General features: G+C 43.5%; 1 protein-coding gene across 2 annotated transcripts in view; it reads left to right on the top strand.

The window, feature by feature from the left end:
- Positions 1-1,544: 1,544 nt before the first annotated feature.
- Positions 1,545-27,649, top strand: part of CRIM1 (cysteine rich transmembrane BMP regulator 1) — a 191,280-nt gene continuing 165,175 nt past the window's right edge. Inside the window, exon 1 of one of the 2 annotated variants that reach the window (XM_041755162.1) lies at positions 1,545-2,410. In XM_041755162.1, the coding sequence (XP_041611096.1) occupies positions 2,080-2,410 (331 nt within the window). In that variant the 5' untranslated portion in view covers positions 1,545-2,079. The remainder of the gene's footprint in view (positions 2,411-27,649) is intronic. The other variant, XM_041755161.1, reaches the window with a different exon arrangement.

Here is a 27,649-nt window from a genome sequence, read left to right as displayed (position 1 = left end):
TTGGCTTTTTGGTTCAGAATTAGAGTGGTTAAATCCAAAATATCTAGGATAAGTATAAATTTGTTCCGAAACAGAGGATTTCAAAGGCATCTTTGTTTCCTTTCTCTTTACATTGCTGTGCTATTAACTTTTGGTTCATTAGTCACGATTTTCAGGATCCACTTGGCTGCCACCTTTCTGCAGCCAGACTATTCTGGATCAGAAGGTTTGCTGCCCAGTCCTACCTCACACCTGCCACAGGACCTGATTTTTTTTCCCCCCTTATAGAGATGCAAGTCACTTTTTGTTAATTCGCTAATTTTATTGACCTTGGTACATATCCTGTGAGTGATGGGTCATTCAGAGCCTGTCATTTCGAGAACATTTTCTGACAGCTACAGAAGAGCAACCACGTCCACACAGCGCATTTTGCATCACTTCAGTTACTTCTTTACCAGGTTTATCACAAATAATACTTGCCACATACCTTCTTTATTAATACATTCACAGTAACTAAGCCAACGAGAGAGAGAGAGAGAGAGAGAGAGAGAGAGAGAGAGGGAACCCACCGCTTCTGTCCAGGAGCTTGGGAAAGAACAGGGCAATGTCAGATGACATTAATGATGCATGAGATACACGGGTCCAATCATGTCAAGACTTGTAGTAATCCAGTGTTTGGCCTCACCCAGGGGAGAGAAATTCAGCTCTGCTCCTTTCCATCCACCGCCCCCTCCCGTAGCAGCACCTCCGCACGCACAGCAGAGCGACCAAACACACAGGATGTGGACAGTTAAGATTCAGCGGGAGCTACAGCAGCAGCCCTCCGCCGTGCGGCCCAGCGCCTGCCGAGCGTTTACCTAGACCGTTTGAAGCACTTAATTAATCCACCAGCGGCTTCGCTGGAGGCGTCTCGAGCTTCCCGAGACTCCATGACACAGTGTCTTCACAAAGTCTCTCCCCAGCCCGGGTGCAGGATGGATTCTCATCCATTCGCGGAGCTTTCCGTGCACCGGCTTCCCTTGCGATCCGGAGGGTGCCTCAGCCAAGGCTGCACCCCCCCCCCCCCACCCCGGGGCCCCGAGCTTCGGCGGAACCCGCGGCTCTCCCAACCCAAAGCCCGCGCAGGAGGGGCAGCGGCTCGCCTCGGGACGCCCGGGCCGGCCGCGGTGGCCCAGGCGCCTCCCGCTGCCCGCGCTGCGCGCCGCGAGCCCGAGCCGAGCCGAGCCGAGCCGAGCCGAGCCGAGCCGAGCCGAGCCGAGCCGCAGCGCCCGGGAGCCCGCGGAGCCCCGGCCGGGAGGCGCGCGAAGGCTCGGCCGCGGGGCAGGCTCGGCGCGCCGGGCTGCAGCCGGAGGAGCCGGAGGGGGAGGAGGAAGAGGAGGAGGAGGAGGAGGAGGAGGAGGAGGAGGAGGAGGAGGCGTGTGAGGGAGGAAGGGCCGGGCCGCCCGCGAGCGAGGGCGGGGGAGGGAGGGAGGGAGGGGGTGGGGGCAGCCAATGAGCGGCGCGCGGCGCGGGGGGGCGAGGTCTGGGGGATGAGGTAGGATGGGGGAGGGCGCAGCCCGGGCGGCGGAGGCTCGAGCCATAAACAAGCGCCCGGAGGAGCCGCGCAGGAGTGAGGCGAGCGGGGCGCGCGGAGCGGACGCGGCGGACCCTGAGCTGCGCCACCGCGCCCACTCGGCGGCCCGGGAGGCGGGGACCGGCCCGGAGGCTGCGCCGCCGCCGCCACCACCGCCCACCGCCGCGGGGCGGCCGACGCGGAGGAGGAGAGGGAGGAGGCGCCGCCGGCCGGGGCCGGAGCCCAGCGCAGCCGCCGCCGCCGCCGCCGCCGCCGCCAGAAGTTTGGGTTGAACCGGAGCTGCCGGGAGGAAACTTTTTTTCTTTTTTCCCCTCCCTCCCGGGAGGAGGAGGACGAGGACGAGGACGAGGACGAGGAGGAGGAGGAGGAGGGGAAGCCACCGCGGGCGCCAACGCTAGTGGGCTCGGGGTCGGCGCGGCCCGCAGAGGGGGCGGGGGCCTCGCCCCGCGAGGGGAGGCGCGCCCCGGGGGCCCCGAGGGGGGCGCGAGGACCGCGGGCTGCGGGCGCGGCGGCGGCGGCGCAGGAGGATGTACTTGGTGGCGGGGGGCAGGGGGCTGGCCGGCTGCGGGCACCTCCCGGTCTCGCTGCTCGGGCTGCTGCTGCTGCTGGCGCGCTCCGGCACCCGGGCGCTGGTCTGCCTGCCCTGCGACGAGTCCAAGTGCGAGGAGCCCCGGAGCTGCCCCGGGAGCATCGTGCAGGGCGTCTGCGGCTGCTGCTACATGTGCGCGCGCCAGAGGAACGAGAGCTGCGGCGGCGCCTACGGGCTCCACGGAGCCTGCGACCGGGGGCTGCGCTGTGTCATCCGCCCCCCGCTCAATGGCGACTCCATCACCGAGTACGAAGTGGGCGTCTGCGAAGGTACGGCCGCCGCGCGGCCCCCTCCCACCTGGCTGCGCCCAGCAAAGTTTGGCCGAGACTTTCCCGAGGAGAGAGGGCTCCGCGGGAGGAGGGGGCCCCCGCGTCCCCGGGTGCCCGCCCGCCCCCTCCCCCTCCCCCTCCCCCCGCGCACGGGGCCGGCCCGGCGAGGCGGGGGTCGCGTCGCGGGTGGGGGCGGGCGGGGGGGGGGCCGCGCGGGGAGCCGCGCACGTGGGGCGGTTCGGGCCGGGACTGCGGGGAGGGGGCGGGCCCCGCGCGGCGGGCGGGGGGCGCTGCGGAGGCCGTGGCGAGCCCCGGGGGAGTCCGGCCGCTGCCGCGCTCCCGCACTGGCGCAGTGTGCAACCGAGTGCTGCGCACCGTTCTCCAAAGTGCCTCTTCTGCTGGCGAGGAGACGAGTCTTCTGCTCACACTCCCAGGGTTACTCGTATTCTTTTTCCCTTGCGCGCTTCCTTCACCCCCTTCCTCCTCCTTCGCATGTAAATCAGTTTCGGCCCCGGAATATGTCAGCCCAGGGGAAGTTACAGACGGTGGTTACTCATTTATTTGCCTATTGAGGACAGTCAAAGGCTTTCTCTTCTGAGGGGGGGCGGAGCGGGTGGGGGGTGGGTGTTGCGCCTAGGAGTGAAAAGTTGTTGCTGGCTGCTCACCACTGCTCTTTAAGATCAGATACCCGCGTGTTTTCTGTCGTGTGGCCGGTTCCTGCTGTTTGTTTGACAACGAGGGCTGTTCTGCTGTTTGTTTTTTTTTTTTCCCACCAGGCGTTGTGCACCTCGGTGCGGAGCCTGACGGAGGGAGAAAGCGGTGAGAGTAGTGAGCCTCCCGTCGTCGGGTGGATCCCTGAGCCCTGCCCGCCTGCCTCGGCCTCCGGGTGCTTGGTCTGGTTTGGGGACAGGAGACAGAGGCAGGGAGTTCTTTCTCTCTGGCTAATAATGGGCAGGACTCGGTGAGCACCAGTTAAAAGCGGGATCCCTGCTTGGGCTGACGTCGGGGTGATGATGCTGTTCTGGGGCATCGCGGTGCAGAGCCGCTGCCTTACTTCTGGAAGAGCAGCGAGGAGGAGGAGGAGGAGGAGGAGGGACAGGCGACCTCTGACCTGATCCCTTCCTCAGGACTCAGCCAGACCCAGGGCACCAGGGGAGGATTGATTCTGAGGCATCCTCCTGTATATGTTTTCCCGTGCGGAGGTAACTGAAAAACCGGTGGCAATCTTAAGGTTACAGGGGGTCTCTTAAGAGACGTCAGTTCCGTGATTTTCTTTGAATACGCACACATTTATTTATACCTGTAGTTTTTAGAGTTTGGACAGTTCTGGAAAATTAAGGAGGCTTTTCTGGTTTGGAAGCTAGTGGGCGGTAAGGAGTGAAGGCAGCTCTCCTCTGAGGAAAGGGGCCATGCATGCGCTGTTGCCCCCTTAGGACATTGGGTTAGAAGAGTTTAGGTGCCTGAAACACAAAAGCCTCTGCCCTGGTGTTAAGTCCCATGTTAAAACATGTGTTATTATTTCTCCCATCAGGAAAAAAATGGCCAGGAGATTAACTTCGATACAATTTTGTGTGTTTGATTTTTGGGAATGCTGAATGAGTTGGACTAAAAGATCCATCTTTGAATCCCACCACTTGGAGTGTATAATTTACTTTAAGCCAGCCTTCCATAAATCTAGAAAGAACAAGCAACGTGAAACGAGGTTAACTGCAGTGGAAACTGCTATGCTCTCACAAGGACTTTTGGAGGTTTTAACAATTCTGACCCTTGTTTTGTTTCTTCTTGATGGATTTCTGGTGAAGGAGATGTGGAGCCCGGGGCACATTCCCAGTAACCCAGTGTTTTGGCACCAATCTTCTGGTATCACAGTATAGAGTTATTTTGGCAATTTGCTGGTGAGCTTTTCATTCCTCTGAAATGATGCGATCCCTTTTAGCTTCCTTTCTTCTGGTAACACCCCATGCACTTGGTATTAGCCTTGAAGATGCTTGGAAGTATTTGTTTCCATGGTTATATCTCAATTAGCAACACTTTTCATTTATCAGGACTGTTTTCAGCTGCCCAAACTGGGTGCTCAGCATTTTTTTAATATAATTTTTTTTTTTTGGAATTCTGAAATCCGTTAAGTTGTATTGTAAATCCATTAAACCAAAATAAGAGGAACAGTGCTACCTGGCATTATAGCGTTTGGATTTACACAGATACTGTCAGTTGTCTGTAAAATTTCAAGTATTTTCACTTTACGAGATTTATGGAAAACATAGGATAAGTAACCTTTTTTCCCCCCATTTACAAATTAGAGGAGTCTTTAAATGTCAGTTACCAGAAAGGTGCTGTCTTTTTTTGTTTGCAAGAAATTTCTCAATGGCTAGTTTTTCCCTCAGTTTCCATTTTTATTCAGAAATTCACACACTGAAGCACGATTATCATAACTGACACGAATAGGAATTGATATCTTTTATTCATGTTGAAGTCTCTTTCATTGCAATTTTTGCACTAAAATGACCCCTACTGGTTGTATCTGTTAATGAAAACTGCTTTGAAAACTTATTTAATTGGCTACACTGAGAAATCATATTGCATGTTGTAGAAATGTTATCATGACTAATCTACCTGCTTTCGAGGACATAAATACTAGTTACATTGCTCTGTTTGCCAAATTGCAGTAGTTTTTATTTGTGTTCCTCTCCGTTCTGGCTTTGTGGTGGGGGGAAAAGTCATGTTTTTTTAACTGTGGTTCACATAATGAGTTAGGTAAGTCAGGAGCAATAATGGACACCTTCCAATCTGTGGCTCACCTGTCTTCAGTTTTTAATGCATAGCAGCCCATAATAGGTTCTCAATAAATGTGCATTGAGCAAATGGATGAACAACCTTCTCCACAGAATAGTGAAGAAAAAAATATTTTCTGAAAGATTAAATGTGAAGAGTTGTGTCCTGTGAGTCATGTGACGTGTACACTACACGTGGTCATCTTTTCACCGTTGTTTAGGTTGTTATCAGCCAAACCATTCCTTTTTTAAAAAAATGTTTTGGGTTTAAGTGCATTTTAAAAAGTGAGCATAGAGCCAAGCACCTACCTTTTTTTTTTTTTTTTTTCTGCTCTCTCTCTCAGTCTAAAAAGTGTTTTCTGGCCCCCAGGAGGGCACAAGTCTCTTTACTATTTCCACTCATTACTTGAGAGTCCCTGTTGCTCTTTCTGACATCCTGAGCAGCCTGTTCCTTGGCTCAGCTGCCTGCCTCCCGGTACATCGCCAGAGAAACAAGTTTGGATTCTGAACTCCTGAGGAAGAAGACTGGATGGTAGATCAAAGACAGAGTTTTGAAAAATTACCAAAGTGGGATATTCTAGGAAGAATGTTTTGATTGTACAGTAGATGAGATGGGGGTGAAGACCATTTCCCCCTCTTATGTGGAATCATACTTCTGTTGTGAGGGATAGGGGCAAGGTAGGGGGAGCATAAACAGCCTTCTCTGCCTGTGGAATAAAAGGGCACATGATGACTTGAGTTTGACAGTTTGTGAGGACAGTGATTTGGAACCTGGCAGACATTATTGAGTGGCTTTGCCCTGAGAACTTTGTTGTATTAGAGCCAGGTGATTGCTGTCATAGATAAGTACCAACTATTTTCCAGTGCATATTTACTCAGTAGCTTCACCTTTATGGAACTTTCTGTGTGTGTGTGTTTTTACCCTGGCATCTACCAAACTGTCTCCTTCGAAATATAGTCCTTTTATTTCTCCTGGGTATTTTAACTTTTCCTTGCACCTAGTATTCATGGGGGCAGTGAGAAGGAAAAGCATACTCTGCTTATGTGGCGAGTGCTTACAGCAAACAGAATATTGTTTTCTGACGCTGTTGCCTTTAGAAGGTTATAATTTCTTTTCACCACCCTGCAAGACCCTGTATGGGAGGGAGATGATGGCTCCCTGGAAAAGAATGTATGGAGGATCTGAGGTCAGGCCGCAGGAGGCCAGAAAATGTACCCGACCATTTGGTTAATGCACAAGCCACACGGATCTCCTCTCATTGCCCTGAAATGTAGGACTTGGAGTCAAGAGTCCATGGATTTTAATTTTACTAATTAAAAAGAGGGGAGGGGCAAAGTTAATACTCCTATATTAGTATTAGAAAACTTGAAACACCCAGGATTTCTTGTTTTTGAGGAATGTGTTTTGCTTTCCATCTCTTCAGGTAGAGCAAGCTCTCCGAGAAAACCAGCAGAGGGCCTATAAAATTACAGTACTAGGGTATGGGGAGATAAACCGATGCGAATAAACAAGGAAATAATTAGTTCCTCCCAGAAGTAAATATTGACAAAATATGGAGAGACTATTCTCTGCACATATACAAATGACAGGCCTTGGTGACCTTCCTTTGACTCTCAAGCGTATAGAATCCTCACTTTTTCGGGAATCCAGTCACATAAAACACTTGGCAAAGGGCAAGTGAATTGCTTAGTACCAGAAAGGCAAAAATTGCACATCTAGAGATGGATGCTGCCATTAATTCAGGCTTAGCAGTGACTAGGAGAATCCACATGCAATTATGTTGGCAGTGCAGTTGTGAATAGGTTAATTTACGAAGAAAATTGTCTGAAGAATCCTTAAACTGTGGGCATTACATCCAGTGAGGGAAGGTATTTAGTGAAATGGTGTAGGTTTGTGTTCTCTGTGGCTTGGTTCGATGTGAAGAGTTGGATAAACAAAGGAATGGCTTCGGGATGCTGGGGATAGATAGGCATTGTGAAGTTGGGAGAAATAAGTAGATGATCCATGATCCTAAAAAGATAATGGAGTAGGAGGACCAAAGAATAACAAATGGGAGGAAGGAAAAATATTGAATTCATCTTAGGGCAACTGTGTCATCCTTTGAAGATTAATCCAAAAATGCATTCCAGACATTAATTGTGAAATTCTTGAAAAAATTTGGGTGTGTTTAACATCTTTCAGGCTTAGGACACTACTATGCGGGATGGCAGTGCTGCTTTAGCGTGTGAATTCCATCTGATGAGCCATGGTAAGATGGATGGAAGGTCAAGTTTGTTTGGTGAAGCAGGTTCCAATAACAGTGTTCCATATGTGGCATACATAGTATCAGGATTTTGCAGACATCTCAGTATGGCTCAGTTATTCGAAGAAAAAACTGGACTAACCAAGCACACATGAGTAACAAACTAAAAGCCTTACTTCTCAGAGGTTGAATTCTCCAAATCTGAGTTTTCAGATCTGACTTGTGTTTACAGAGAAATCACTCACCCACTCATTGATTTCCTACTCTGTACAAGGCCTTCTGCTGAGAGGCTGGGGGTAGCTGGGGAGCTTAGGGACCTCTCAGATGTTCTCTACCCTCTGCACTCATCTCTAGAAAGAGTAAGGTAGCAGGACCTTAAAAAGTCAACATTTTAGGGACGCCTCAGTGGCTTAGTGGTTGAGTGTCTGCCTTTGGCTCAGGTCATGATCCCAGGGTCCTGGGATGAGTCTCACATCAGGGAGCCTGCTCTCCTGCCTGTCTCTGCTTCTGTGTGTGTGTGTGTGTGTGTGTGTGTGTGTGTCTCATGCATAAATAAATAAATCTTAAAAAAAGTCTACGTAATAATGCAAGTTCAAGCCAAGTAGAAATGATTTTGCAAGTGTGTGTATATAATTAGTTGGTGAGTGAAATAGGTGATTAAAATTTGTCCCAGGAATCACAGGATCTGAAATGATCTTTTCAGGCTCTGGTGGCAAGGTGAAAAGAATTTGAATTCGAACTAGGTTTAAAAGTATGATAGGAGTTTTTGGGGTTTTTTTTGTTTTTGTTTTGTTTTTTTTTGCTGGGACGGCTCCTGCACATTCTTCATTCTCTTAGGGCCTTTAGCATAGATCAGAGTGTTTCCCAACATCTAAGAATAGAGGCTGCATTCTTATGCTTTACTAGTTGTGTTCAAAATGGCAAGTTTCCTTCCAGAGATTTTCTCCTTGATTCTAGCTTGTACCACTAACAGATGAGCGTGGCAGTGAGCTGAGAGTGTCCCTTTATATCAAGCATCTTCCGATCTCACCACTCCTGCTGGCACCAGTTAGCCTGGTGATTCGAAAAAACCTCTGTGTATAGACCCGTCCGGAGAGTAAACTGAAAAAGGGTGCAATCTTAAGGTTACAGGGGGTCTCTTAAGAGACGTCAGTTCCGTGATTTTCTTTGAATACGCACACATTTATTTATACCTGTAGTTTTTAGAGTTTGGACAGTTCTGGAAAATTAAGGAGGCTTTTCTGGTTTGGAAGCTAGTGGGCGGTAAGGAGTGAAGGCAGCTCTCCTCTGAGGAAAGGGGCCATGCATGCGCTGTTGCCCCCTTAGGACATTGGGTTAGAAGAGTTTAGGTGCCTGAAACACAAAAGCCTCTGCCCTGGTGTTAAGTCCCATGTTAAAACATGTGTTATTATTTCTCCCATCAGGAAAAAAATGGCCAGGAGATTAACTTCGATACAATTTTGTGTGTTTGATTTTTGGGAATGCTGAATGAGTTGGACTAAAAGATCCATCTTTGAATCCCACCACTTGGAGTGTATAATTTACTTTAAGCCAGCCTTCCATAAATCTAGAAAGAACAAGCAACGTGAAACGAGGTTAACTGCAGTGGAAACTGCTATGCTCTCACAAGGACTTTTGGAGGTTTTAACAATTCTGACCCTTGTTTTGTTTCTTCTTGATGGATTTCTGGTGAAGGAGATGTGGAGCCCGGGGCACATTCCCAGTAACCCAGTGTTTTGGCACCAATCTTCTGGTATCACAGTATAGAGTTATTTTGGCAATTTGCTGGTGAGCTTTTCATTCCTCTGAAATGATGCGATCCCTTTTAGCTTCCTTTCTTCTGGTAACACCCCATGCACTTGGTATTAGCCTTGAAGATGCTTGGAAGTATTTGTTTCCATGGTTATATCTCAATTAGCAACACTTTTCATTTATCAGGACTGTTTTCAGCTGCCCAAACTGGGTGCTCAGCATTTTTTAATATAATTTTTTTTTTTTGGAATTCTGAAATCCGTTAAGTTGTATTGTAAATCCATTAAACCAAAATAAGAGGAACAGTGCTACCTGGCATTATAGCGTTTGGATTTACACAGATACTGTCAGTTGTCTGTAAAATTTCAAGTATTTTCACTTTACGAGATTTATGGAAAACATAGGATAAGTAACCTTTTTTCCCCCCATTTACAAATTAGAGGAGTCTTTAAATGTCAGTTACCAGAAAGGTGCTGTCTTTTTTTGTTTGCAAGAAATTTCTCAATGGCTAGTTTTTCCCTCAGTTTCCATTTTTATTCAGAAATTCACACACTGAAGCACGATTATCATAACTGACACGAATAGGAATTGATATCTTTTATTCATGTTGAAGTCTCTTTCATTGCAATTTTTGCACTAAAATGACCCCTACTGGTTGTATCTGTTAATGAAAACTGCTTTGAAAACTTATTTAATTGGCTACACTGAGAAATCATATTGCATGTTGTAGAAATGTTATCATGACTAATCTACCTGCTTTCGAGGACATAAATACTAGTTACATTGCTCTGTTTGCCAAATTGCAGTAGTTTTTATTTGTGTTCCTCTCCGTTCTGGCTTTGTGGTGGGGGGAAAAGTCATGTTTTTTTAACTGTGGTTCACATAATGAGTTAGGTAAGTCAGGAGCAATAATGGACACCTTCCAATCTGTGGCTCACCGTCTTCAGTTTTTAATGCATAGCAGCCCATAATAGGTTCTCAATAAATGTGCATTGAGCAAATGGATGAACAACCTTCTCCACAGAATAGTGAAGAAAAAAATATTTTCTGAAAGATTAAATGTGAAGAGTTGTGTCCTGTGAGTCATGTGACGTGTACACTACACGTGGTCATCTTTTCACCGTTGTTTAGGTTGTTATCAGCCAAACCATTCCTTTTTTAAAAAAATGTTTTGGGTTTAAGTGCATTTTAAAAAGTGAGCATAGAGCCAAGCACCTACCTTTTTTTTTTTTTTTTTCTGCTCTCTCTCTCAGTCTAAAAAGTGTTTTCTGGCCCCCAGGAGGGCACAAGTCTCTTTACTATTTCCACTCATTACTTGAGAGTCCCTGTTGCTCTTTCTGACATCCTGAGCAGCCTGTTCCTTGGCTCAGCTGCCTGCCTCCCGGTACATCGCCAGAGAAACAAGTTTGGATTCTGAACTCCTGAGGAAGAAGACTGGATGGTAGATCAAAGACAGAGTTTTGAAAAATTACCAAAGTGGGATATTCTAGGAAGAATGTTTTGATTGTACAGTAGATGAGATGGGGGTGAAGACCATTTCCCCCTCTTATGTGGAATCATACTTCTGTTGTGAGGGATAGGGGCAAGGTAGGGGGAGCATAAACAGCCTTCTCTGCCTGTGGAATAAAAGGGCACATGATGACTTGAGTTTGACAGTTTGTGAGGACAGTGATTTGGAACCTGGCAGACATTATTGAGTGGCTTTGCCCTGAGAACTTTGTTGTATTAGAGCCAGGTGATTGCTGTCATAGATAAGTACCAACTATTTTCCAGTGCATATTTACTCAGTAGCTTCACCTTTATGGAACTTTCTGTGTGTGTGTGTTTTTACCCTGGCATCTACCAAACTGTCTCCTTCGAAATATAGTCCTTTTATTTCTCCTGGGTATTTTAACTTTTCCTTGCACCTAGTATTCATGGGGGCAGTGAGAAGGAAAAGCATACTCTGCTTATGTGGCGAGTGCTTACAGCAAACAGAATATTGTTTTCTGACGCTGTTGCCTTTAGAAGGTTATAATTTCTTTTCACCACCCTGCAAGACCCTGTATGGGAGGGAGATGATGGCTCCCTGGAAAAGAATGTATGGAGGATCTGAGGTCAGGCCGCAGGAGGCCAGAAAATGTACCCGACCATTTGGTTAATGCACAAGCCACACGGATCTCCTCTCATTGCCCTGAAATGTAGGACTTGGAGTCAAGAGTCCATGGATTTTAATTTTACTAATTAAAAAGAGGGGAGGGGCAAAGTTAATACTCCTATATTAGTATTAGAAAACTTGAAACACCCAGGATTTCTTGTTTTTGAGGAATGTGTTTTGCTTTCCATCTCTTCAGGTAGAGCAAGCTCTCCGAGAAAACCAGCAGAGGGCCTATAAAATTACAGTACTAGGGTATGGGGAGATAAACCGATGCGAATAAACAAGGAAATAATTAGTTCCTCCCAGAAGTAAATATTGACAAAATATGGAGAGACTATTCTCTGCACATATACAAATGACAGGCCTTGGTGACCTTCCTTTGACTCTCAAGCGTATAGAATCCTCACTTTTTCGGGAATCCAGTCACATAAAACACTTGGCAAAGGGCAAGTGAATTGCTTAGTACCAGAAAGGCAAAAATTGCACATCTAGAGATGGATGCTGCCATTAATTCAGGCTTAGCAGTGACTAGGAGAATCCACATGCAATTATGTTGGCAGTGCAGTTGTGAATAGGTTAATTTACGAAGAAAATTGTCTGAAGAATCCTTAAACTGTGGGCATTACATCCAGTGAGGGAAGGTATTTAGTGAAATGGTGTAGGTTTGTGTTCTCTGTGGCTTGGTTCGATGTGAAGAGTTGGATAAACAAAGGAATGGCTTCGGGATGCTGGGGATAGATAGGCATTGTGAAGTTGGGAGAAATAAGTAGATGATCCATGATCCTAAAAAGATAATGGAGTAGGAGGACCAAAGAATAACAAATGGGAGGAAGGAAAAATATTGAATTCATCTTAGGGCAACTGTGTCATCCTTTGAAGATTAATCCAAAAATGCATTCCAGACATTAATTGTGAAATTCTTGAAAAAATTTGGGTGTGTTTAACATCTTTCAGGCTTAGGACACTACTATGCGGGATGGCAGTGCTGCTTTAGCGTGTGAATTCCATCTGATGAGCCATGGTAAGATGGATGGAAGGTCAAGTTTGTTTGGTGAAGCAGGTTCCAATAACAGTGTTCCATATGTGGCATACATAGTATCAGGATTTTGCAGACATCTCAGTATGGCTCAGTTATTCGAAGAAAAAACTGGACTAACCAAGCACACATGAGTAACAAACTAAAAGCCTTACTTCTCAGAGGTTGAATTCTCCAAATCTGAGTTTTCAGATCTGACTTGTGTTTACAGAGAAATCACTCACCCACTCATTGATTTCCTACTCTGTACAAGGCCTTCTGCTGAGAGGCTGGGGGTAGCTGGGGAGCTTAGGGACCTCTCAGATGTTCTCTACCCTCTGCACTCATCTCTAGAAAGAGTAAGGTAGCAGGACCTTAAAAAGTCAACATTTTAGGGACGCCTCAGTGGCTTAGTGGTTGAGTGTCTGCCTTTGGCTCAGGTCATGATCCCAGGGTCCTGGGATGAGTCTCACATCAGGGAGCCTGCTCTCCTGCCTGTCTCTGCTTCTGTGTGTGTGTGTGTGTGTGTGTGTGTGTGTGTCTCATGCATAAATAAATAAATCTTAAAAAAAGTCTACGTAATAATGCAAGTTCAAGCCAAGTAGAAATGATTTTGCAAGTGTGTGTATATAATTAGTTGGTGAGTGAAATAGGTGATTAAAATTTGTCCCAGGAATCACAGGATCTGAAATGATCTTTTCAGGCTCTGGTGGCAAGGTGAAAAGAATTTGAATTCGAACTAGGTTTAAAAGTATGAATAGGAGTTTTTGGGGTTTTTTTTGTTTTTGTTTTGTTTTTTTTTGCTGGGGGACGGGCTCCTGCTCATTCTTCATTCTTCTTAGGGCCTGTGTAGCATATATCAGAGTGTTTCCCAACATCTAAGAATGAGGCTGCATTCTTAATGCTTTACTAGTTGTGGTTCAAAATGGCAAGTTTCCTTTCCAGAGTGATTTTCTCCTTGTTCTAGCTTGTTCCACTAGACAGATGAGCGTGGGCAGTGAGCTGAGAGGTGTCCCTTTATATCAAGCATCTTCCGATCTCACCCACTCTCTGCTGCTTGTCCTGGCCAGTTAGCCTGGTCAAATTACGAAAAAACCTCTCTGTGTAACAAGACCTCTTAGGTCTTCTGGTCAGAGGAGTGGTTGAATATACTTAAATTTAAAAAGGCTCTCAAAGTAAACACCTCTAAGTGTTCATTTTGGGCCCTCATGAAAAAAGAAATGTTAAAAGATCCTTTTTTTCCTTTTACAAAATGAACAGATTTTAATCCCGTACCTCCCTTCCCCAACCCCAGTTAATTCCCCATGCAAAAGATTTGTATCTTGATAAAAGTATGTCATGGTTAGAAAGAAACTTGGTTTCTGAGGTCAAATCTGTGCATCTCTGTTTTCTACCGGTGTGGTGGGGTTAATAATAGGGTTGCTGTAAGGACTCAGTGAATGAATTGTAATGAAGCCCTGAAAGAGTGACTAGCAGGTGGTAAACGCTTATTAACAATGAAGGTGCTAACCAGTAGAAGTAAAACAATTTGATATGGGTGCATTCTCTTGTTCTGCTTATTCTTCATCTCCTGAAGTAATGATCACAGTAGTTAAGGAGTCTGGGCTCTTAGAGAAGGAGCAAATGATCAGGGTCAGGTCCCCTCCTCTCTCCTCCTACCCCAACACCGTAAGTGCATTCAATCAATTCAGTCCAGGGCATGATCCTGGAGTCCCGGGATCGAGTCCCACATCGGGCTCCCTGCATGGAGCCTGCTTCTCCCTCAGCCTGTGTCTCTCAAGAATGAATAAATAAAATCTTTAAAAAAAAAGAGGGGGGCCTCTAAAGCTGCTTGCTGCCTTTTTCATGCCCATTTGTTAAACTTTGTCCAAATTGTATATTTGGGGTAAAAATAAGGAGGAACCTGACATTTTTTGCACTAAGTTGTAGGAGTTATAAATGTAACCATTTATTTGTGGGCTCATGTTTCATGTGGGGAAGGGGAGGGCACCTAACCTCACTGTAATCAAGACTGTACATTTTTGGGGCTCCTTGGTGGCTCAGTCAGTTGAGTGTCTGCCTTTGGCTCAGGTTCTGAGATCAAGCCCTGTGTCGGGCTCCCTGCTTGGTGGGGAGTCTGCTTCTCCTTCTGCTCTCCCCCACCCCTTGTTCTTTCTCTGTCTCTCAAATAAATAGGTAATCTTTTTTTTTTTTTTTTTAAAGACTACATTTTCCTTCACAGTATATTGTGGAGGAAGAGTTTGCCCCTGGCTCCTGGAGTGTTTATGCTGCTGGTCACCACAGGATTTGACCCAACTTGAGCTAAGGATGCAGCTTGTATAGCTGCAGCTCACCTGCTTTGGGGACTCCCAGTCCACCTGCTGCTGCAGTCAGAACAAACTACACAGAACTAGAGGTCAGACGTTTAACCTGTCCTCTCCTGCCTACCTGTTGCCCTGACATCCTTCCACCTACTAGGTACTGAGAAGCTGCGATGGGTCTGGTCTGTGGGCTACACTATAGGGATGCCATCTTTCTAAGCCTCAGTTTCCCTATCTGCAAATAGCAGTAGGTAGCGTGTGTGTGTGTGTGTGTGTGGTGAGGATTGAGTGAGACAAAACGGTGCTTCTGAAAATTTAACGTGTATACAGATCACCTGGCAATCTCATTCAGCATGGAGGTCCTGATTCAAGAGGTCTGAGATGGTGCATTTCTAATAAACTGGTGCCAAAGCTGCTGACCTGGGGCATGCTTTAAGGAGCTAGTCCATGTAAAGTAAAGCATCTAGAACAGAGCATGGCATATGAGACCTGATAATGTTACCTGCTATTATGGTTATTTTTCAGACAAAAAAATCAGATAGGGACCCTGCTTTCATAGAGGCCATAGTCTAATGGCAGATAGCTGAGACAGTTGTATCTAAGACAGTTACTTACAGCTGTTAAGCCCTGAGATAAGGAAGTGCTGAGCATCTCAAGAGCCATTAAGAGGGACCCTAACTTTTAACTACCAGGAAGGATTTAGTGGGGGGCAGGAGGCGGCACCAACAAAGTCTGAGGGTATGCTCTCTTCCTTCCTGCTCCTCTGTGCAGGATGTTTTAGGAAAAAGAAAAAAATGTCTTAATACTAGACAACCTTGTGTTCAAATCTCTGCTCTTATTTTTTAACTGAACAACCAACTTGCCTCATTGTTTGGGGCTTTAGTTTCCTCAGCTGTAAGAATGGAATACTGATAGCTTTCTGTGAAATAGACATTATAGTGAGGATTGGAGAGAATGCATATAAATATGTATACATATGTATATATAGCCATACATATATGTAATTGCATAGATAATGTGTGTGTTGGTGTGTGTAGTGTAAATCCTGGTATTTGGTACCAGGATTTACACTACAGGATTTTAATAAAATGTTAAGTCTAATATTCATTCTATTTTCCTTTTTTATTTTCTTCTTTGTTAGCTTTATGTATAAGTTTAAAAAAAAAAAAAACCACTTTGTGACACACAGCTCCTTCACATTCACATCCAGTACTGCTGTAATTCTCAGCCTCTTTGCTGTTTCAGCAGAATGTGGACATTTGCTTGATTTTGTGGTTTGAATTCTAGTACCAAAGAGCTGTTTCAAACTAATACTTTTTAAAAGGTGACCTGTCCTGATATTGATGGCCTATGGTTTAATGGAAGCGGATTAAATTTCCTTTTCTTGTTAAAAGTTTTCTTTGGGTTTCTGGGCATCACTGGGGATATGGGAGACCCCAGGAGCATCACCAGGGCCAGGCTGGGATCACTGTACTTATGGAAAGAAGGAAGCAGTGGCAGTCCCACCTGGCTCAAGGGCCAGGACAGGTTAGGAATGTGCAGGAGGTGGTGTGCAGCACAGAGGATACCTGCATTGCTTTTCTTGATCCCATGCATTCCAGCCATCCTTCATGTGGACTTATACTGTGGCTTTCCCGTGGACTTGCTTTGTGGTTTCCCTGTAGTATCTTTGTGCTACTGTGGAAGGCTGAGAAACAACACCTAAAATTAAAATACTTGAAGTTCTTGTCTCTTTAGTTCCTAGTGTAGGTGTGGCCTCCGCTTTAGGAAGACAGAACTGCTGCACTGTCTTCATGTCTGCTAATGAGTATCATTTTTATCCAGTAAATATGGGCTGAGGACTCACAAGGCAAATGCTTTATACTGCCTCTTATGGAACAAGAAGAAAGAATTTGATGAAGATACAGTCCTTGCAATCAATAGTTTACAACTCTTTTTTATTTTCATCTTGACAACCAAACCTTATTATCACACGGTAGAAATTGAATTTTCTTCCAGAAACTCTTTTAGTACTTATCATTGTAGTGCCTCTATCTTTCATCAAAAGTGCTGGTACTCAAACTTGTAACCTACAAGCAAGGTGAGATAAACTTTGAAATTTCAGGGTTTTGTTTAAGGATATGCTTGTTAGATCCAAAAATAACACCCTAATTTGAAATCGCCTGGGAACATTTGTCTTATGAACATTTAAGAATGAAAATTAAGCGTTAATTATATTTGAAGGTGTTATTTTACATTTCAGGTTCCTGAGAAGATCGCTTGAAGAGTCTGCTCTTTGGAAATTTTAGGAAAGTCCTTAGTCCTTAATAACCAGCCACTCTAGCTATAGCGAGGTTAAAAAAAAAAAAAAAAAAAAAAAGATATAGGCTGTAACTAGAGACTGTGCTAGTCTTATTTAGCATTTCAAAACAAAAACCATAAACAAACATCTCAGATTCAAAACAGAAAGGAATTTCTGGCAGGGCAGAATGAAACCTGAGCCTGCAAAGTCCTAGGTCTACAAGAGGTAACTTATTTAGCTTCTTATCCAAAGGCCACAAGCAAAATGGTACACAGCTGTGATAAAACAAAAGGCATCTCAACATTGGAGAGTTGTGATACTTCTTTTTTAAGACTCCAAAAGACCTGCCAAAATAAGGTAAAGCTAACCTCAGGAAGTTTGACCCAAGCTAGACTTTCCATATTAAGAATTAGTTGGACTACTTCAGGCCTATAACATGTGGGGAACTGTACACATGGGATGTATATGCTCAGTCCCCTCACTGTGTATTGATAAATCCACACAGATGGAACGTTCCATCATCTGGTCAAATGTAGATCTGGAAAACCTTTACATGGTTTCCCCTTTCCCTCACTTTGCATAGTTGGCAGCTTTGCTTTTTTGAAGATGCAGACATTTCCTTCTGCATAAGGAAAAAGGGACCAATAGATAGTTCTGTCTCTGAAAACCAAAGAATGAAGATTTTTAAATGGTATAAGGAAGACTGTTTTTCAGAACTACTGAGTTCTTCTATTTCGGACAGATTTTAGGAAAATTTATTACCACAGTCTATGACATAAAAATGAAAGGCAAAATAAATTTCCACGTTTTCATCAAAAGAATGAATAGGTTCATATATATATATACCAGTTTGTTGCAGGAAGGATTTAAGATAACCACACGCCGTTCTTGCTACACCGTGATGCAGGAGACCGAGTAGCCATACTTCCAGTTCTGCTTTCATCCCTTAGTAGCTCAGTAACTCCAATAAAACCTTCACCTCCCTTGACTTTGCCTTATTTGTCTAAAGAGAATTAAATAGTTGCCTACCTGAAGGCAGAGGAACTGAACCGATGATATCTTAAGGCCCCTGTGGTCCTAAGTTCTAAGACCTAAGATCTAGGTTTTTACAACCTACGTGTGTGGCACAGGAGTCAAATATTACCCTGTGTTTCAGAGCCAGGGAAGGGAAGAGTGGTCGTGTCTACAGGACTCTGCCGAGTGCTGTAGATGGAAGGGCATGGAGGAAAAGATCAAGTGTTCTCACATAGTTTGGTTTATGGTGAGGCGGTAGAGAGGGCAAAACACAGATACTGCGAAGTATTGACGTCTTTAAATGCTGGCAGTCTTTAAGCCCTGGTGACTGTTGGCCCGGCCTGGATTTGGGATAGAATTTAAGCCTCTCTTTTCATGAATGTGCTGTTCTTCACTCTTTCTCCATTTCCCTCCTTTGCTTCATTAATCACAATGACTGTGAGGTAGGTAGGTGACAGAGACCGCAAGGGGAGAAGCCTGAGCAAAGACAGGCCAAAACTTGCCCAAATTCACATGCTCATTTCTGCCTCTGACACTAGGAGAGAGTTGAGTAATTGCTGTTCTTCCTAATACTGCAGGCGGCAGCCAAATTCCCAGCATTCTTTTACCTTTGCTGCTGTTTTCACTTGCCAGGGAGTTTCCTCAAGGAGCAGGCTGGATTTAAAGAAACAGCAGTCCTTGCACGTGAGGGGTGCTGTGGGGAAGGGGGAGACTGCCCCCTGGGGCCTTTGGGCGCCTCTTACTGGGAGGAAGAAATGATTGGTCTCCTTGAAGGGACGTGCTGCACTCCACCTGCCACCCCCACCCTCGAACTTCCGAACCTCCGTGTGTTGTGAACCCTGGGAGCAAGCAGCGCTGCGTGTCTGTGAGATAGCAAGGCCACCCAGACGGTGTTTCCAGAACAAGCCAGCTATGAAGCTTGGGAACCTGTCTTTGGGGGTCTAGAAACCTCACTCATCCTTTGCATATTGTCCAGGTGGTGTGGACCTGTGGCTCTGAAACTTCATACAACGTGATTCGTTCCAAAGAATGGGATGCTCAGCCCAGCCTGCAGTGTACACCAGCATTCAACTTGGCCTTGCCTTGTGGATATTACATTTTTGCCAAGAGCAGCCTTCCAGAATGAGGTGCTAGTTAATTCCAGTCGGGCATTTATTCGTTAATAAGTCTGCTGAATGCTAAATACTCCATTTGGGAGTATGCGACTGGAGAAAACTCAGCAGCTAATTATTATGTAGATCTCTTCTGTGATTCTCACTTTCAGTTCAATTACCTAAGCCACCAATCCTTAGCAATGTGAACTTATTTAATTTTTAGTTTTCTGTGATATTTTGCTTTTTGCTCCCAGAGAATTTTTTTTTCTCCAGTCTGTAAAACTGCTGTGAGATTATTAATGGATAGACATTTTATGTTGTTTAACAGAAAACCTTTCTGGGTTGTGGAGTCCTGTGGCTTGCCTGTGGCTTGCTCTGTCTTCTTTTCTTTTCTTTTCTTTTCTTTTCTTTTCTTTTCTTTTCTTTTCTTTTCCTTTCTTTTCTTTTCTTTTCTTTTCTTTTCTTTTCTCTTCCTTCCTTCCTTCCTTTCTAGGATGATATCAGAAGTTAAATCCTGTTCCGGATCTTATCCTATCTATCCTTCCAGGGTAGATGTCTGGTTACTAATAATGGTGATGTCTGAAATAGCCATTGAGGGGTGGCTGGTGTTCATTTACTAACCGGAGCTTTTGCTGAAAAGCTAGGTTATTTTCTACTCTTCTTGATGTATCAATAGGTCTTTATTTGGTTTTCTTCCTGCTTATTTGGTGTGTATTAGCTTAAGAACTTTTCCAACTTTGGGGGGCAGTAATGACAGCCTGAGTGCCTGGGGCCTTCTCTCTAGAACACTTCTCTCTTGGAAGCGGCTGGAGTATTCAGTGTGTGTTTGCTGCCATCAGAGTGTGTACTAGAAGGTCCATTTGGTACCTCTTATGCCCATGTCTCTCTGCTGTGGCCCTCCTTCACCAGTGAATCTCTGCCATGAACCAGTGGGAGCTTTATCTCAAGCACCCTGAAAGTCATACTTTCCAGCAATCTTTCCATTTGCCTCCATATTCTTCCCAGCATGGTTGCATGAAGCTCTCCAGTTATCGGTAACTCAGTTAGTAAGATAAGTTGGTGCCAGGCATCAAAATACCTGCGACGACCTCTTCCAGTAATGGTGTCTGCACTAGCAGGATGGCAGAGAGAAGTACAAATGTTTGGAGGGGAAGGTGTTTGCCAGTACATGAAATTCATTTGACTCTGTGGAATATGATAATATGGATCAGCAAGTGATAGAAGTTCACAAAACAAGGTTCTTTACAAGGTTGTGGTAGACTTGCTGGCCTAAAAAATGTGCCCAGGATGATAAAGTGTATCTGTAGCATCAGCAGCTGGGCCCCTGGTACAGTTACAGATGTGACTTTGAGAGACAAGACGCTATGATAATTCCTTTTTCAAGATGTAAGTAACTTCATACCTTTGGACATAGAGTGAGTGTGTGTGCAGCTGCCGAGAGCATAATACAAAGAATACTTTGCATTGTGTTGCATATGTGCTGAAAGCAACTTGCATAGTTGAAGCAAATTAAGTATACTATCTACTCTGTAGATCAGCAAACTAAAAATGACTTCTTAACAAATAAAGATTGTGCATTGTTTTATTACACTTGAAAAAAACGATTCTAATTAAAGTGCTTTGGCTTTTAAACTATCTTGTTAATTGGGATATCTATACATGGGCAAGTGCGGCTCAGGAAAATTAGTGACTTCATTTCTTGCTGATTGGGACAAAAGATCTGTTATCCATCTGAAGGGCAGTGCGGGATGATTTATAGTAGGTTATCACTAAACACAGTTTATGGCCTTTCACAGGAATTTTAGGTGTGATGGCAGAAAGGAAAAGCAGAAATTTAGGGTAAGAAATTGAATACCTCTATAGGGAAATAAGCAAATAAAAGAATCCAGAGGTGTTTTTAGTTAGAAGGAGATGAAAATTATTTTCAAAGACTATGTTGGGAAAAGGTAAGCGAGCTCTCAGCAACCAAGTTTATTGACTATCTAGTCAGGAAATTGTATTCAATGCTTTGGAAAAAGAAAGGAAAAAAGCTCTGCCAATAGAGTTCTGGAAAACTTGAGGGAGATAAAGTATTTACATGCTCTATAACATAAAGTATGTCCAAAAGAAATATATGGTTACAGCTACATTTGGCAGTGAAAATAGTCATGTATTATATTTTTTAAACTGTGTGTGAATATGTAAGCATGTGCCCTGGAGTCAGAAATGCTTGGCTGATACCATTTCTTGAGAGAATGGAAAAGTAGAGGGTGTTAGTAGCTACAAAGAGGGAGAAAACATAAAGGATAACTAGTAATAAAGGAGGAACAGTGAATCGTTTTCTCTTTGGAAGGGATATATTTCATGTGCATGATGATTACAACTTAACTTTTTGTAAAAAATAATCCTGGTATAATAAGCATTTAACTTCCCATAGAGCCTTAGTAATTTGCATGTCATTACTAAAAGCCCACAGGTAAGGGAAAATTAGACTCTTAAATTCAGTACCTGCCTATTCTCTTCAAGGTGTAGGTATTCTAATTTGGTTTCAAGTTTATGTTGGGCAAAGACCCTTTGAGAATGCAGAAAATTAGGAGATCAACACATGCTTCCTAATATCTGTCACAACTAGAGGTTTGAGGGCAAACCCAGCAACTGGAAAGTGGGTGTGGTGTCCACTTTAAGATTCCCCCAAATTATCTTTACATCTTTCAGAATGTGTTCTCATCCTTCAAACCCTACCATTTTATGCTGCTTCCTTTGTGAGGACTTCCTGCCCTGCCCAGGAAAAAGCAATGCCATCCCCCCACCCCCAGTGCCCATAAATAGCACTTTCTCCTTCCCCTGTTATAACAGTTTTCACAATGTGTTAGAGTTCACATTTCTGTCTCCCTGCCTCATTGTGATCCATTTGAGTGCCAGGATTGTGTGTTATTCTAGCGCTTGGCACACAGGAAGAACTCAATGAGCATTTGTTGACTAAATCTAGACTCAAGGTCATCCAAGATATTATACAAAAACTTTTCCATCTGAGCTGTTTGGTTTGTATTGTGGAAAGCTGTGCAAATGAAAGCTGTTGAGAGAATCTCAGTGAGAAGTCTCATCATTGCAGAAGGAAGCTTAGAACTGGTCTACTGTGTTCTCTCTCCTGTCACTCACCTCTCCCACCCCCCACCCCATCAGTCATCCTTTAGAATTAAGTTTTTTAACTTTGATAGTTTAGTTTTAGCCATATTTATTTTGGCAAATATTTAAAGGTAGTTTTTATTTGTGAGGATTTTTCCTTCTTTGCCAGTTTGCCATAAAGGTGTCACCTTTCATTCACCAACCTTTAATCAGCTTGTAAGAGTTTTCCTCATGGGTGGCAGCTTATAACCTCTTGACCCCCAGGGGTCTAGTACACTAAGCAATTGAAATGCTACCATGATCAGCTATTTGTAAACCATAGCTGATAAACAATGTGAATTATTATATAGACACACTTCAGATAAGTGGTTGTATGAATAATTGATGGTAGTGAACGCCTGCACTTCCTGCAAATCCAGGATTATGTCTGAGACATGTACGTGGACTAATCAGGAGGGAGTTAAACGTAACAAATGTGTCTAGAACTTGCAGTCTGTGTGTGTTACACCCGTGAATGACACAGGTAATCTTCCAGTGTCCTCAGCAGTTCAACTGTGTACCTTCTTCGGGAAAGGAAGTTCGAAGCCAACAACAGGAGAGTGGAAGTGTGTGACTGTGAATAATAAAAATGCCTCACAAGGGCTTGAACAGGAAGTCCATAGGAATGCAATATAAGGAATTTAAAAAAAAAAAAAAAAAAGCAAAATTCCATTTGGATTTACTCCAAACCCTATGACTTCAGGAACTGAGGAATTCTTGATGACTCCGTGGCTGGAGTCCCAACTTGTTATTAAGCCGTGTGGAACTGTTTTTCCTTTAGCACCCATCATGAACTCTTTGTTTGTTTACTTTCTTGAAAGTCTTAAAGTGGTTTACAAATTAAGACACTAAGACGTTGTACGCCTATGGATACAACAGTAAATTACAACCTTTGGTGATATATTTGGTATTAAACTTTTCAACAGCTAAAACAGTGAGATTTGGCCAAGATCAAGTATATAGGGTCATGGACTCACATACCAAATTATCTTGGCGTGAGTCAGGCATCTCTAACCTCCTGCCACTTCAGTGAGAGTGCCCAGAGTCCCGTTGCCTTAGTGTCGCTTTAATTTTGATGTCCCTGGTACAGCACGTGCCTTCAACTTTCCCGGTTTAAGATGCTCATCTGACACATGATTGTAATGGTTGATAATGTTAAGTGCTGTAGCTGGCGGCTTTGCAGCTTTTTTTTTTTTTTTTTTAGAGCACCAGTTGTCATAAAGGCTTTGGGAAGGGGGAGGAGGGTGAGCTGGATCTGATAGCTAAGTGAGGTTATAGGAGGAGAACTCTAGTTTTCCATGATGCTTCATTGGCGAAGAAAGGTTATGATTTTTAAGCAAGGTCCTTTTTTGTAGCGTCCACTGATGATCTTCCTAAGGCTCCTTAAAAATAGATTTTTTACTTTAATGTGGCTTCATTACTGTTACAATTTTAAAAGTCAGCTTCTAGATATTGGGGCAAGTCGTTCTCCTTGAAGTATTGCCTTCCCTATGACTTTTATTTTTTTATTTTTTTTAAAGTTTATTTATTCATTTTTTAAAAATTTTTATTTATTTATGATAGAGAGAGAGAGAGAGAGAGGCAGAGAGACACAGGCAGAGGGAGAAGCAGGCTCCATGCACCGCGAGCCCGACGTGGGATTCGATCCCCGGTCTCCAGGTTCACGCCCTGGGCCAAAGGCAGGCGCCAAACCACTGCGCCACCCAGGGATCCCTCCCTATGACTTTTAACAGCAGAAAGAGTATTTAACTTGATGGTAGGTACTGCCCAAATTAGAAGTGGGTGTGTCACAAAAACCTGTGGCTCTTTTGTTAATTTTAGGTAGAAGGTAAGGACCCAGAACGGTTCTTGCTGCCAGAATAGCATATTTACTCTCAGTCTTAATAAAATAAATGAATGGAGGCAGAGAACTGGGAAATACACTTGAAGGAGGGAGGGCCCCTCTTGTTGTGAGCCAAAGTAAACAGTTTTGTAACTGAAACTGTAGACTATCAGGAAGGTGAGAACCAGAGAAGTAGGTGTCAAGTGCAACCGGCAAGTACCATTGCAGCTACAGAGATAGCCAAGTTTCCCCGAGTCCCAAAAAGCACCTCTCAGAGGTGTTTAGGGGAAATCAGTTTCCTGAACTGGCCTTTCATTGGCCTACAGCTGGACCCAGGGTTAGGGCTTGGGGAGAAAAGGGCACATTTCTGTTGGAGAAAGCAAACAGATATGGCTCTCCAAGGGCTAGAGATGAAGTCCTCCTCAGTGACCTAGGGAAAAACCTCGCAAGGGAGCCTGGACATGGGCAAAATGCAGTGGGAAGGCATCCCCTGAGTCTGTGCGTGATTTTAGAGTTAATGGAAACGGAGGCATTTTTTTTATCTGTCTTTTGTTATGGTGGAAAACTGTGTCATTACAGTGGACAGCTGCACACACGTTGCAAATTATGTGATGTGTACATATACTTACACACGTCCATATATGCAACATGCAAACATGTAAAAAGAATTTCTCACATGGTCACATTCCTTGCCCCGATAGTTTCCTTGTGTCCATTTTTCCACCATGATAGCATTTTCTTCTAATTGGAGCTGTTAGACTTTTAATTCCAACAGAAAAAATGATTCTGTCTCTGGCCATCCTTAATTTATATAAATAAATACATGTAGATTGTCTCCTGAGAGGCTTACATAAAGCTGTGGGTATCTCATTCCTGTGTTGTTTCTTCTGGAGTGCATAAGATACTTTGTCAAATGTATAGTTGCAGATGCCTGCTCATGCCATGTGTCAAGAAAGGTAGACCATCAAAAAGGATTGATTCAGAAATTTCTTAGAACTTTTTATACTCAAATATTCTTGGAGCACCTGGGTGGCTCAGTCAGTTAAAGCATCTCCCTTTGACTCAGGCTCAGGTCATGATCTCAGGATCCTGGGATCCAACCCTGAATCAGGCTTCCTGCTCATTGAGGAACCTGCTCCTCCCTCTCCTGTTCCCCTTGCTTGTACTCTTTCATTCTCTGTCAAATAAATGAATAAAATCTTTAAAAAAATTCTTGGAGCTTTGTTGTGTGTCGGAAAGTGTCTTGCCTTGTTAAAAAAAAAAAAGTCACTTGAATGGTCACTTAGAAGGTGTTATCTAAATTCCTTTTCTGTAGTTTTATTTCTTGAACATTTTAATTCCCTTAACTAGCTGTGTGTGCTAGAGCCAAATATTGGGTGCAGTGCCTTCTTAAAAAAAACGTATACTTTACTGGGGAATTTGGGAAATACAGAAAAGAAACCGTGATCCAAAATGGTTTTGTTTGAAACTCAAGAACTAGTTTCATGTTTTTGTGTATGTTTATACCCTGTCTAGTCTTCCTCTGTGTACCTACTTTTTTAAAATCACATATCTTGTATAGCTTCTTTCCATTAAAATTGTATCAAATGAATTTTCCTATGTTGCTACATACTCTCCATTATGATAGTTTAAGCTTAACCAAGATGTGCTGACTGTATCTTTCTACTTCATTTTCCTCACACCTTTCCTTTCAGGATTATAAAAAAGGCAAAAAGGGGGAAAATCATTTCAGGTAAATTTAAGGCAAAATTCTATTTGTCTTAATTTGTTTCCATGAGTGCCTAGGCTCGCCAAGTAGGTGACAACAAGTGAATTCTCTCACTGAGGATTTGATCACTTTCTACCTGTGGTTCTTTGTGTCTAGGGCTGTGGTATGAAGATGGCCCAGATTTGTTTTGTCATATATCCTTGCTACCACCAGGACTATGTTGACTCTGAGGACGTTGAAGCTTTTTTTAACCTTTTCCTCTGTTAAGTAATGATTTTTTGGCCTTGTGCAAATAGCCAGCCTACTGGGTAGGGACATTTTTGTTCAATTGTTTGTTTGTTTGTTTGTTTTTTTGTAGTGCATTATTGGATTGCTAAATATTTATTTAGAATGAAAGATGGATATAATTAACTGCATCCTAAATAGATATTAAATACTAACTTCAAGATGAATGTACAACCTTTGGGCTTTGCATGCTTGAGACATAGGCTCTCGCTACCAAGGATTTTATTTGAGAATTTAAAAGTTTTCCACTTCTACCAATTTATAAATGAAAACTGGAGGCCTACAAGTTATCCTGTGAGACACATGTGTAAAATTTGGAAAAACTTGAATCACTTTTGGAATTAAGTTTGTTGAAATTCTATCAGGGAAATAAACTTTTTCCCTCTTGTATTATTATTGGCTAGTTTTTACAAATTCAGGTACTGGTTTCCTATTCAAAAGGTGTAGACAGCATCTGTTGTAATATTTTAGATTAATTTCTGTAGTCCTTGTTTAAAAATTTCTCCTTGAAAACCAATTGTACAAACAGTATGCAAAACCAAAGCACCAGGCTTCAGATATACTTTATATAAATATGAAGTGCTTTTTGGATTATCGAAAGGAATACAAAAATTTTGATTACCTCTTTAAATTAAATGACTGTTTCTGAATTATAAATCTCTCAAAATTTATAACTCATGCATAGGATCTCTACCAGTCAGCGTTTCCAGTCCAGAAAATACTGAGCATTTACCTGGCTGCTCCTTGGTTGGAGAGAGGACCTGTGTAGACGCCATTAAACCACAGCATATAGTTAAGTACTGCATGTGCACAGCTGGATTTTAAATACTTTTTGGATCAACATATTTACTTAAACACACATTCAACTGAGAAAGTAACTTGAAGGTGAAATCACATTAAATTTAGTAGTTTAACCTTAGATATTTGTAACTTTAGTTAATATTATGGAAGACTAGGATTCATTAAGGTCAAGTATATAAAATCTTTTAAAAAATTAAAGCACAAAGGTTAACAGATACATATATTCAACGGTACTAAAGCTAATATTTGATACCCACCACCATCGCCAAAATATGTGTGTGATATTGAGTCTTCAGGGTGAATAAAATGGTGTGGGAAAGCTAACAACTTTTAGGGAAAAATTTTGTCATGGGTGAGGGGTGCGGAGCATGGGATTCTCCTAAGGTTTGGCTAAATAGAAGTAAGGCCTGTCATTACTCTTGTAACAAATCTATAAAAATTCATTTAAATCTTTTCATCAGTAGATTATCTCCAATACTAAACAGTTAATCATTAATCAGCTGATCTTTATCATCAACCAAAGCCACTTGTATTTTCATTACAAATACTTCTTAACAATGTGATTATAAATGTTTAAATCAATGGGGGAGTGAAATTGATTTGTATGTTCCTTGTCATATGGTAGAGAGTATAAAGCTTCTGGCTTTCGGAGAACATTTCAGCAGTTGGTAAAGGCCAGTACAGTGTCCCTGGGCCGCGTGTTTTTTGTTTTGTTTTGTTTTGTTTTTTGCTTATAGAGCTCTGGAACTTGGCCAGTTTTGATGAGGGGGAAGAGGGAAGGTTTGAGCTTGAGAGCCCTGGGTTTATTTCTGGCAGTTCAGATGTGAGACAGTGGGAGAAGGCATAAATATAGTTTGAGGGAGGTCGCAGAC

The sequence above is a fragment of the Vulpes lagopus genome, chromosome 5 (assembly GCF_018345385.1).
Source record: "Vulpes lagopus strain Blue_001 chromosome 5, ASM1834538v1, whole genome shotgun sequence".
NCBI classification, from domain to species: Eukaryota; Metazoa; Chordata; class Mammalia; order Carnivora; family Canidae; genus Vulpes; species Vulpes lagopus.
The sequence above is the reverse complement of the archived record's forward strand: the minus strand, read 5'-3'. Positions and strand labels throughout refer to the sequence as shown.